The 13,099-nt window shown below is 39.0% G+C and overlaps 1 protein-coding gene across 1 annotated transcript in view; it reads right to left on the reverse strand.

Annotated features, from left to right (window-relative positions):
- The window catches only part of LOC124140501 (titin-like), a 461,816-nt gene that overhangs the window by 4,181 nt on the left and 444,536 nt on the right, over positions 1-13,099 (reverse strand). Inside the window, exons 269-279 of the mRNA XM_048381766.1 lie at positions 11,787-12,951; positions 11,037-11,187; positions 10,028-10,213; positions 9,551-9,694; positions 8,551-8,720; positions 6,689-6,842; positions 5,132-5,173; positions 3,818-3,905; positions 2,420-2,620; positions 1,669-2,010; positions 373-525 (exon numbers count right to left, since the gene is read on the reverse strand). Of these exons, the coding sequence (XP_048237723.1) occupies positions 373-525; positions 1,669-2,010; positions 2,420-2,620; positions 3,818-3,905; positions 5,132-5,173; positions 6,689-6,842; positions 8,551-8,720; positions 9,551-9,694; positions 10,028-10,213; positions 11,037-11,187; positions 11,787-12,951 (2,796 nt within the window). The remainder of the gene's footprint in view (positions 1-372; positions 526-1,668; positions 2,011-2,419; positions 2,621-3,817; positions 3,906-5,131; positions 5,174-6,688; positions 6,843-8,550; positions 8,721-9,550; positions 9,695-10,027; positions 10,214-11,036; positions 11,188-11,786; positions 12,952-13,099) is intronic.

The following is a 13,099-nucleotide window of genomic DNA, read 5'->3' on the forward strand; positions in this document are numbered from 1 at the left end:
CAAGCATAGTCGCCTTTTATGGCAAGCATGGGTACCTGAAGACCTATTCTACCCCGGATCGTCATGGGGCGATAGCATGAGACGATCAACTCATTGGGGATACAATGTCACACAATCAGCCAGGTCACATATTGTAAAAATCGAATCATGCAAAAAGCATTGGGAATCGGGTCTATGCTGCCCACAAATTTAACACAATCAACATAGTTAAGTTAAAATACTGAACAAAAAAGGTTAAGAGATCATGAATATTTTGCAGGATAATTTTTTGTAGGGAAGACTGAATATACAATTTCATAAAAATATCCCAAAAATTTTCTAACATCCCTAACATTTTTGGCACAGACATAATTATTTGGATAAATTTCTTACTCTTTCGTTTTGATCATCAAACGTGTAATGAAGTCTTTGGCATTATCAGTAATGTCATCGAATGACTCGTCATCAAAGTCGAACTCGCCCCGGGTAACATTTGCTAACGTCTCTGCGTCGTTATCCCCCAGGAAGGGAGATAAGCCTGATAATCTGATGGAAAAAGGAACACATGGTATATGATGTACACAGGAAGTTATTGTGCAGACAGGAGCATGAATAACCTTGTGAAGAAACAGACAATAAGGCTTTTAACAAAGAAAATCAAGTGCTTGACATATACTTACAGTTTCTGTTATTATTTACTTGACACTCGATATTGAGTACAAAAGAGATACTACATGTATGTACAAATAGTGATTCAGTTCATACTAACGACTCAATGGCAAGCAACAGATACAACAAATAATTCCACACAATTGTTCAGAATTACAAAGCCCTTGTTAAACAATCCCTGGTACCAGCCAAACACCATGACAGTCAGGAGAAAGAAATTAAACAGGTTTTCACCCTGCCTGGACCCAACTTCTATCAACACTGATAGTGTCACTCTCGATCAGTTAACCATTGAAACATTCTTGGGTACAGAATGATATGTGGAGTGTGCCCAGATCATATCTAAGTGTACCTTAATTTTTTTAATCGTTTTCAGAATGTGATGTTTACAACATCAACCCACTTGATGGCATAAGGGAAGATAACTCCTCACACAGGGCCAATGTTGTTCCCAGTAGAAAACTGGTCGATCAACCGATAGATCTATATTAGAGGAATGAATGTTGGTATTCTTTTCAAATACACATAAAGTTCTTCTTCGGGAATACTGTTGGTTTGTTGTTTTACACTGCACTCTGCAATATTCCAGTTATATGACGGCAGTCTGTAAATAATCGAGTCTGGACCAGACAATCCAGTGGTTGATATCACGAGCATCAATCCATGCAATGGGGATCGATGACCTGTTTCAACCAAGTCAGCGAGCCAGACCACCGGATCCTGTTAGTCGCCTCTTACGACAAGCATAGTCGCCTTTTACTCGGGAATACTGGCAAGTGTGGGAGCGACCATGTTGTTCAATGACGTTAACAAACCGTGGAGACATTTACAAAATAGACTATCGCGAGACTTTAAAAATCTGGGTACACTGGGACTTATGGTCTGGGTAGAAAATGATGCAGGAATAAAAGTCTGTGTACAACTTATATATTGTTTTGTAGGCAGGGTACATTTCAATGGTGAACCGGTTGAGAGTGTTGCTATCAGCCTAACTTGAGCAAGATGTACAAAGGGACTCACAGTAGGTAACAAATGACACCAAGGCTCCACATGTCGGTGGCAAAGCTGATCTCGTCGTAGTTGATAACTTCCGGGGCGATGAACTCGGGCGTCCCGAAAAGAACTTTGATACTCTTGCCATCCTCATAACGTCTGGCAAGACCGAAATCAATGATCTTGATCTGGTTGGTTTTGTCTGAGATACACAGGATGTTCTCGGGTTTAAGGTCAAGGTGAAGGATGCCGTTATTGTGCATATAGCCTACGCCATCACACGTCTGACGCATGAAGTGGACGCAGTCGCCCTCTGTCAGCTCAAAATCGTCGCTGATCACACGTTCGAACAACTCGCCACCGCCAACGCTGAAGTGTAACATATAGTGTTTTGAGAACATTATAAATTAGTGAGTATTTGAGTGTGTATGGGTTTACGACGCTTTTAGCAAAATTCCAGCAATATAACTGTAGGGAACACTTGAAACCCTTACATCTTGTACCAATTGCAAACACAAATTCCATCAAGCAGGCTACGCATAAGTACACATTGCCATAAGTTTCAAAAAGAGTTTAACTTAACTTTAACTTAATATACATTTAGCAAACCCATGTGGGGAATCGAACCCAGGTCTGGTGTGACGAGTGAACACCTTAAGCACAAGACGACCCCATGTGCATAAAACTATATTTAAAAAAAAAGAAGAAGAAAAAACAAACACTAGATTCTGGACTTCCAGATCAAAGATTCAAACAATGTCTGCATGACATGACTTACAATTCCATGACAAGAGTCATACTTCGTTGAGCCTCGAAGGCATCCCAGATCATCATAAGTTTGGGATGTGCCAGATCATTCATGATTTCTATCTCATGACGAATGTTGGCCTTTTCTTTCTCTCGACATTTCAAAATCTTCGCTGCCCAGATTTTCCCACTTTCCTTGGCTTTACATTTGTACACATTGCCGAACTTGCCTCTAGAGATAGATAGAATATATAGACATGAGCATGGTATATTTGTTTGTTTGTTTGTTTTGTTTGTTGGTTTGTTGTTTAACGCCGCACTCAGCAATATTCCAGCTATATGACGGTGGTCTAAATAATCGAGTCTGGACCAGAAAATCCAGTGATTGACATCGTGAACATCGATCCACGCAATTGGGATCGATGACATGCATCAACCAAGACAGCGAGCCTGACCACCCGATCCTGTTAGTCGCCTCATACGACTAGCAGTCACCTTTTATGGCAAGCATGGGTTGCTGAAGACTTATTCTACCCTGGATCTTCACGGGTGTAGAGCATGGTATAATATCACAATACTGAACAACATTATATGAAGCATCTGAACTATACAATCCTATCTTTGCAAACATTACCAAGAAACACCACTTGTGAAGAGTGACTTTGGTGCAACTACCGTATATTGCTGTGTATAAGGCGAGTATTTCGTACCTAGAATTAGGGGGGTTTCAAGGGGGGTCGACCAATACACAATGTCGTAATGTTGTGCAAATATTGTTGATAAACTTCCCCACTTTCAGCTATGTATAATGACAAAAATAAATAAGGGAAAAAAGATTTATACAAAAACAATTTTAATGTGAGTGAGTTGAGTTTTTGACACTTTTAGCATTATTCCAGCTGTATGGCAGCAGGAGATACCAGCAATAGGCATGAGAGGTCCCTCCCTATTTATGCCCTATACGTAACATCTTGATAAAATAGGAGTAATTTTCAGTAATTATACTTATTTGACAGTAATGACCCCGCAGAGTTAGTTTGTTTGTTGTTTGTTTCAGAATTCTATCCCTGACATCAATGCAATTTTCAGTAGTCCCCAGTTCATGTCGCTGACATTTGGAATACTCTTCACATATTTTCACATACTCGCTCAACAGTTATTTGATAGAAGGATGTGATGTTAATCTACAAGCAAATTACAAACAACGTGATGAGTAAACTATTAAAAACATGCTGTTTAAAAAAAATCAATTTACCCATCGTTTCTGTAATAGTTGACTTTATCATCATAATACAATAACCTTTAGATTATAATCGTAAAGATTACAGCGAAACTGTAATGCTAGGGACCTCGGCATCACACGTTACACCCACGTGGGCAATCAACACCACATGACGATATGAATTTGAAAGCGGTATAAAATACTTACTTGCCAACTTCGTGCATGACCTCATACTCATCTTCAAACTTCCTCGATGGTTCCACTTTCACTTCTCTAGGCTCAAATGGAAGTTCATCTACAAAACATAAAAAAAGTAATTTAAAAAAGTGACATGTACTTGTCTCATTTATGTCAAAACAATCTTACAAGTTGTTGAAACAGTGCATGTGAATTGTTAACTTTAAAAAAACAATAGATGCTATATGATATAAGTAAAATGGTTGTGGTTATATTGGCAACTTAGTTTTTTTGTTAATCAGTTAAAACAAGCCATAAAAATACATGCACATTTATAACCAACAATTCATCAGTATTCTGCATGCCAATCACTTCAGCCAAACTATTCTCCATTTGGCCCAAAGTGCATTTCCTTCAAAGTTATAAAACATAAAAGGTAATACTTATCTATTGAAATGTTTGTGAAATATATATATGTATTTGTTATTTGATAATCCTCTATATATTGGAAGGTAAGAATAATATTTCCAAAATACATTGGCGAAACCACATTCCCTTAAAATTATTAAAATATTACAATTTAAGTTATAATATATAAGCAGTGTCTGAAATTTCCCTCTCTTGTTCAGTCATTTGAAAGCTATCTGTGTTTCCTGATAAACTGTTGACAAGATTGACAAAATCAGTTTAGAATTCCTATATGTACTGCTATAAATATTTCAGGCAATACATTTCCTATACAGTTCAATATAGAGTGCCTTCTCTTGTTGACCAGTATGACATTATATCGCAAAAAAGCTAATACATTGACCAAGTTTATTATACCTGTTTATTCACCTGAATTCGCTGAAGGGATACGATGTCGTTTTTTTAAAGCGCATATTAATACTCGATAAATCTGTTTTTACACTATGAATCATGAACAACTTCTATTCTAATCTTTTTTTAAACTCTGAAACGTGCAACGTAGATCGTGTGAGGTAGGCAGAGCATGTATACTGTTTTGTTAGTCATCTACCAACTACGACTCGTCCTCGGTTAAACTGCTGATCATCTATAACCCTCATCAATTATTTGGAACCTGAAGGTAACGTTGTATAACTGTATGGCCATTAGACTACAGTTTGTATATAGGTTATTTCAGACACTGCATGTTTGATATAAAAGAATTACATCTTGTTTAGATTCCTCTAATAAACATACACAGTATACCAAGACAAAAAAACATGTCCTATATGTGGTCCCTATGTTAACTATAGATACAGGATTAATATCCAAGGTTACCCTGTCAATAATATTGTGTAAGTCAGCTTATCTGCCCTTGCCTGAATGTCAACAAGTTACCTTTGAACTTGGTTTCCACAGGTGAGAATACTTCAGGTGCGCCTGTAACCATGGTAACGTCAAAGAAAGGTGATAAAAGCAAAGAGACTAATGCTTCAGACAGGTGTCTAGATGTTAAACTGGATTGACAACTTGAAAGTTTAAATAGTAATTTTGCAAAGGTGTTTTTATTCCCCAGGGTGATGTTTTTCAGCATGTGTCAAAAAGATGCCATAAATGCCATTTAAATAGTTATGGGTCGAAAAGAACAAATATTTCCCAGCAAAACATCTGTTGTCAATCCAAATACAACTAGCTAGAAGAAACACAAAAAACCCATGTGCAACTCAACCACTTCAAAAAGTACCTTGCACAAATTTTTAGAAGTTTTTCATTTCAGAAAATCAAATTTGATTTCTTCAGTATAACATCAAATGATATATTTTTTATAACTTTTATGAACTGGTTGAGTTTACAAGCAATATATTAGAATCCTCTGAAAAAATGATATAACGATTCCAGAGAATGTCCAAAACTACTTTCCTAGATATCACGGCACATCTACAAACAGATGATGTTAAATATATAATGGCAAGTTTAATGAAGATCTAACTGAAGGTCATATAAAGCTGCTATGTACTCTAATAGCATGGCAATATTAATACAATAAGATTGCTGTTAGCAACTCTCCTATTTCTAAGTTCTACTTCATGCAGCTTATAGCAGAATATATATGTGTCTTGCACTTTCTACTTCAAAATATTATATACATAACATGATGGTTAGTGGTGATTGAGCTGGCAAAAATGGGCATGCTGCTAGACCCAAGAAAACCAAGCTGTGGCATGGTGTAGTATTGTGATCATCTAATTTGAAATTAGTTTTTAGATGTACTGATATACATACAAATTATATCATGCATCAATCACAGCAAATGCTTCATGCTGAATATATGTTTGTGTACAAAGCCAAATGCCATATTGCTCAACAGTGCAAGGCACGTGATTGGATATATATGTCTGCAGCCTTGAATGTCATACAGAGTTATCTACCTTTGACCAGGTTGAGGTCTGGATTCACTGAGAGCTTTCTCACAAATATCCTCACAAACCTAGTATTCTATTCTGGCTTCTATTCATGCTGTTATATGAAAGATTCTCACACTCTCACACTATAGACTGTAAAATAAAATAATTGGTTCTTTGGCAAGAATTTGGATAATTGTGCTAATTTTCTTTATAATGTGACAGTATGCTATCCATACGTCATATATCAAAAAAATGATTGAGTTGAGAATTAAGCATGTTGTTAGCCGATTCCTGAATCTCACGTCATATCTGTATCATCTCCTAATAAACAACAGCTGCCCCATCCCACCTTATGCCATCCATTGAATTAAAAACCTACCTACCAATCCATATCATGTGTATGTGGTGCTGCCTGTGAACCAATAAAATTATTTTAAGCCTAAGCTGCATAACGTGTGCCGTGGAAGAGAACTCAGTGTTGTGGCATACACCTGGAGCACCTCCTACAGAGCCATCAGAGGATGCATCCTGCTACTTTTGGGGTACTCACCATCTGATTCATAATCCAGGGATATTTTCCTGTTGGATGTGAAGACCTTGTCAGACATCTCCCCCGAGCTGCTGTAGCCATGTTTGTTGGCAGCATACACACGGAAATAATAGGCTGTCTTCTCTTCTAGTTTGTCCACTGGATAGAAGGTGTTCTACAACCAGCACAGTTCATAATTCAAGTGTCTGCAGAACTTCTATAGCTTGTTTGGTCAAATCTTTGAGGATTACCATATATAGTGTCTTGGGTTTCTATATTGTTGAATTGTTAAGTTGTTTAGCGTTGTAATTAGCAATACATTACAATCAGTATTTGAAATTGCAACGTTAGAAATTGGCACTTGTCTAACAGTCCTTGCCAAACTGCCCAATAGTTAGAGAATCTTGGAGACTAGTGGAATTTGCAATTTTTTAGGGTTTCACTATATGTTATCATTATGAGGACTAGTGGACTAAAATTTTTATTTCCACCACTGTTACGGCAATCTCATTAAAATCAGACCTTAGTTCTCGCTCCCACTTAACAAAGATTTGAAGACATCCCATTACAGGTCACGTCAGATCAACCTGTGCGAACTTTGACTGACCAATGGAATGACCAATCAGAAGGGAGCTTTCTCTGCTTTACGGCCCTAATTTCAAATTGGTGACTAGGCTTCGAAACATATTTTCGATTACAAATTTGAAACCTAAACAAAAGAACATTCTGGAATGGCTATTAGATGGTCTAGATTGTATGGATTCAGTCGTTAAACCCGTAACTTTCTTTCGGAATACCCCGTGTTGATTTCGAGGTTGTATGATTAGAAATCACATTCCAACTGTCACTTTCATGATCTGGTAAGTGACGCTCTGATTGGTTGGATGAAAGGTCCTTTTGTTCTGTCCTCAGATCTTTGTTTAGCGGAAGCGAGAACTAAGATCTGATTTTAATGAGATTGCTGTTAAGGGATGTGAGTGAGTGAGTATGGTTTTACGCCACTTTTAGCAATATTCCAGAAATGGGCTTCACACATTGTACCCATGTCGGGAATCGACCCTGGGTCTTTGGCATGACGAGCGAACGCTTTAACCACTAGGCTACCCGACCGCCCCGCTGTTAAGGGGAAGTGTGTGTGTGTTGGGTTGGTTCTCAGGCAATGGCTTGTGAAATTATTGCGCAGGTAGGTGTCAAGCTAGTATGTAACCAAATTTTGTTTATGATAATTTCAGGAAATCATGTTGTTCTTAAGTATTGTAGCATTTAACTGCCGGGGTCATGTGTTGGGACACAGAATATTTAAAGATTTCTTCTTCTTTTTTTTGAAAATGGAAATAAAAACAAAACATGCTGCAGACTTTATGATGATGCGGGCGGTGCCTGAGAAGAAAGACTATTATTTCTTTTAGCCTAAATAATCACATTATGACCAAACACACCAGTGTCTGAAAGCAGAAGGAGTGAGTGAGTGAGTGAGTGAGCGAGTTGGGTTTAACGCCGCTTTTAACAGTAATCCAGTTATATCACGGCGTGTCAGCTTAATGTGGGAGGAAAGCCCGAAGTGATGCAGGTCTTTGCCGTTTACCACTTTGGTGAACCCACAAGCACGGGTATGGTGCTGACAAACCTAGAAACATAGAAGGAGTGATCAGTGTTCCAGCTATATCACATCGTGTCAGCTTGAGGAAAGCCCGAGAAGCAGGAGGAGCCTTTAGAAAGTCACCTCAAGACACATGGTGGTATTAAGGGTAATGGAATCATGGAACCAACCCCCATAAACCCCATATTCTGGCACAGCTAAGGGACACAACTCTACATTGTGAACTGTGTCCTCTTAGACGACCAGGCCAACTGTACCTGCAAGTAGATGAAAGAGTACGCACCTTGCAACTCGAGGTGAGAGTCGTCCAGTTAGAGTCTCCAACTTTCTTCAACTGGACTTTGTAATGGGTGATCTGAGATCCCCCGTCATAGGGGGAGCCACACCACCACAATACCACTGATGTTCGCAGGATGTCGTTGGCCTGGGGTTTGCCGGGTGGTTCGGGGATATCTGAAATGCCATCATCGATGAACGGTCAGATACACTGGCATATGGACTACATTCATATGGAATGTTCACAATAGATATTTAGGAATAGCTAAGTGGTACAATTCCTATACGAGGCAAGACGTTCATTTTGTTGTGGTATGACATTGTACATGGTACATAGCCCTTGAAGATACTTTACGATGGAAGGTCAGTTTTTTTACACTTATACAAACTCAAACTTTATTTTATTTGTGGCTATCAGTCTGTGCCTGTCGTTCATCTGAAGCCCAATTCTAGTACCGTATTCAGCATAATAAGTGCCCAGGTCATTCTCAAAATTAGAAATAGCGAGCGCTTATAAGAATATGATTTTGGTGGAAAGAAAACAGAATTGAAAGATCGTAAATTACGTGGTTTGTTGAACACAGAAAACGATCGCCCTCAGTATTTTACCCCTTTAGATATACAATGTATATGTCTCTTACAAATAATACCATGTGCATGCTTGCACGTATTGACTTACATATCGTATTTGTGATAACACAACTCCACATCAACAATGAGTTAAAATCATCATCGATACCCTAAATGGGAAGTACCGGTAATCAGATGGTTAAGATGAACATATCAACAAATATCGCCGTGGGCGCTTAATAGAGCAGGGCGCTTATTACGTCGAATACGGTAATCATTTTCTATCAAGCTTTTAGTAGCTCATATATAACCACTGAATCCAATGCCAGTAGTCTAGTAGACTCAAAAGTCTTTGTAACAGCAGGCTGGGTCAAGTCCAAGTCATGTCAGTGTCATGATCTGAAAATGGGATGTGGATGAGAGTGGACAACACCCACCTTCTATACTGACTGAGGCACAGAGAGAATCCTTGGCCGCATGGTTCTCAATCGCAACCATGTATCTGCCGGCGTCCTTGGGTGTCACCTTGTTGATGGTCAGGACACTGTGGTCGCCTGTGCTGTCAAGCTGGATTCTCTTGTCTGAAGGATAAAAAACAGTACTTATAAACTTAATGTTGCAGTACAATGTCATTGTGGAGGGATTGCCACAAGATGCAGGTTCAAATCTCGAAAAACACACAACTAGGGGTAAATAAAACACTGATGTACGGTAACACCAGAGCAAGCTTGAGTCAATGTTATAAATGAAATGCATATCATGAAACATTTTGGGGTTGATATCAATTACAAAATTTCAATCGCATTAGGTTTATTATTGCAGTGAAGATATTTAGAAAGTATTCAAATTATCGAACTGAAAGAATGTGGAAGTCAAACCCATTGCAATGCCTTATATTGGACCGACCATCTCACCTTTCAGAATTTCATCTCTCCCTTTGAACCACCTCACTTCCGGTTTGGGCTCCCCGTTAAATGTTGCCTCGATGATGACCTTCTGACCTCTGGTCACAGCCAATGAGGAGGGAGTGATAGTCAGAAGTCGAGCAGGTATAGTCACGGCACCTTCGATGTCAGAGCGTGAAGAGAGGGAACTGGAGGCTGGAAGATAACAGCAGTGAAAAGAGTGAAAGCTGCTGTTTAGTCACAAGTATCATGCTTGTTTGCTGGTTAATGCCATGCTCAGCAAAATTCCAGCTATATGACAACTGCTTGCAAGTAATTACAGTAAGTCTAGAGCAGACAAACCAGTGATAGATATTATGAGTAACAATCCACGTTATTAGCGTACGATCACTCACAATCAACCAACTTCCTGAGCCTGACCACCCAATCAAGTTGCCAACCTGTGAAGATCAGAGTAAGAATAGGTCTTCAGCAACCCATGCTTGCCGTAAAAGGTGACTATGCTTGTCGTGAGAGGCAGCTAATGGGATCGGGTGGTCAGGCTCACTGACTTGGATGATGCATGTCATCGATCCCATATGGGTGATCAATGCTCATGATGTCAATAATTGGATTGTCTGGTCCAGATTCAATTATTTACAGACCGCTGTCACATAGCTGGAATATTGCTGAGTGCGGCATTAAACAACAAACAAAAAAACATCAAGTTGCCTCTTACGACCAGCACTAGGCTTGGGACCTATTCCAACCTGGGATACTCATGGTGAGCCTAGGTTGTCTAATATACATAATCCGTCCAGGAAGCATTGATCCCTGCTAACTGTACATCATGTACATAGCTAATCTTGCAATGACAATCAATGTAACTATCCATACCCAACAGCCATTGTGACCACAGTGCTCACATTGTATCTCATCATGATCCCAGCGCACCCTCATACCCACACATCACAACCTCACCAAGGCCCCCATCTCTGATGCAGTCTTTATATGAGTCAAGAATTTAATGAATACATACCATCAACAAACAGCTTGCATGACGTAGACGCTGTTCCAAACTTGTTGGTGGCTGTGCAAATATATTCTCCCTCGTCTTCAGAGTATGCTTCTGCGATCATCAGTGTTGCGACATTTTCGGGTGTCATTGCCATCTTGAAAAACTTGGAACACTGGCAAAAAAACACCAACAAACTTTCTTAAATTGTCCATAATTGTTAAAAAATCGTCATAAAATATTTAGTAAATTGCTTGCTTCAGGATAAGATACCAGTTCATCAAACTATGGGGGATTTTTAATTCTGATTATTCTACATACATGATCATAATGAGAACTCCAAGGAACCAACTAGACTTTGATTTGAGATTAACAATCCATCAAATTTTCAACATATGCCATTATTTTAACCATTATGAAAATTATCATTGATTACTAATCTTGAATGAAGATGTAACACAAAAAAGGTCTGTTGTATTTTGTTTGTTTGTTACTTAACGCCTCACTCAGCAATATTTCGGCTATACGAGGGCGGTCTGAAAATAATCAAATCGAGACAAGACAGTCCAGTGATTGATATCATGAGCATCAATCCACACGATTAGGATATGATGACATGCATCAGACAAGTCAGCCAGCCTGACCACAAGATTCTGTTTGTCGTCTCTTACAACAAACAGTCGCCTAGGTCTGTTGTAGATTCATACAGGATAAGGTCCCTGACAGGAAGTTAATTTTATCAAAAGACTGCAAAGCTTTGGGGTTACGACATACCCGAATGGCTTTCCCATTGACGCTCCAGTCAACAGATCCTCCTGATATCTCACACTCCAGCACCACCTGGTGGCCATAACGAACGCGTTGGTCTGCCAACTGACGTCGGACTCGTGGAGGTTGTTGAACGATGTCTGAATGTCGTGTCGTCAACACAGCCAGAGGTTCACTCTCTTGTTTTGACCTCCATGTTTGTTCGGGGGAATTTTCCAATTTGTTGCTTTTGTCTAATTTGGATTGCTTTGTTTTCTCTGGCGATGCAAAGTCAGAAGAGGCCTCAAATTTCTCCTTGCGGGATTTCACAGATTTTTCTGTCGTGTTGTTTTTAGTTGGTAAATCTTCTTGCTTCACATTTGATTTACCATTTTGCAAGTTATGACTTGGTGATGTCCTCTCTTTAAAGGAATACTTGTCTAAAACATTTCCTCGGGGTTTTGGGGTCTGAGTAGGTGGGGGTGTTTTCTTCTTAGCAGACGTCTGTTCACCACTTGAAAGTTTTTCAAATTTGTTCAGCTTTCCTAACACTGATTTGTCTGGTGTTTTGGAGGTAGGCGGTGTTGTTTGAACTTTGGTTTTCACTTCATCTTGAAGTTTATTCTTTTCAAATTTTTCTAATCTTCCCTGTAAGGATCCCTGTTTGGTCTGACTTTTGACAAATGGCCCTGAGGGTGAATCTTCATGATTTGACATCTGCTCAAACTTATTAAGCTTACTTTTCAGAGCCTTGTCTTCCTGTGGGGGAGATTTCTTTAAACTAACATTTGAACTTTTTTCAAATTTATCTATCTCTATTTTGGGAGAGTCATATAGTTTTGATTTGGAGACACTTCTTACAGATATTGTTTCGGTTTTCACAGTGGTTGACTTGTTCAAGTCTCTGTTTTGTTTGTAAGCCTCTCTTGACTTCAGTGTCACTGTCTCCCTCGCAGGTTCAGACGTTTTTGATTTTGATGCTAATACTGGATCCGGTTTGCTTGTTTTATGTTTGAGGACATTACGAAAGTCAACTTGCTGCACCCCAGAGCGTGAACGCTTGTCATCATAGCCACCAGGTGGGGTTGATCGATCACCCTTGCGTAACACATGACGGAATTGTAGATCGTTCTCTTTGTCTGATTTTTCAGAATCAGTGCTGTTTTGTTTTCCAAGTTTTCCAAGAGTTGGTCTGAAAAGGACAACGAAAGACATCTACACATCCAGATTCAGATTTTTGGGTATGTTTTTGAAACAACAACATATCTATTGCTTTCAGAAACTGCAAAATTGCATATTATTTCTTGCTACATAAATTGATGGCATACATAAATTTTCCT

This window comes from Haliotis rufescens, unplaced genomic scaffold, assembly GCF_023055435.1.
Source record: "Haliotis rufescens isolate VD_foot unplaced genomic scaffold, xgHalRufe1.0.p SCAF_4, whole genome shotgun sequence".
NCBI classification, from domain to species: Eukaryota; Metazoa; Mollusca; class Gastropoda; order Lepetellida; family Haliotidae; genus Haliotis; species Haliotis rufescens.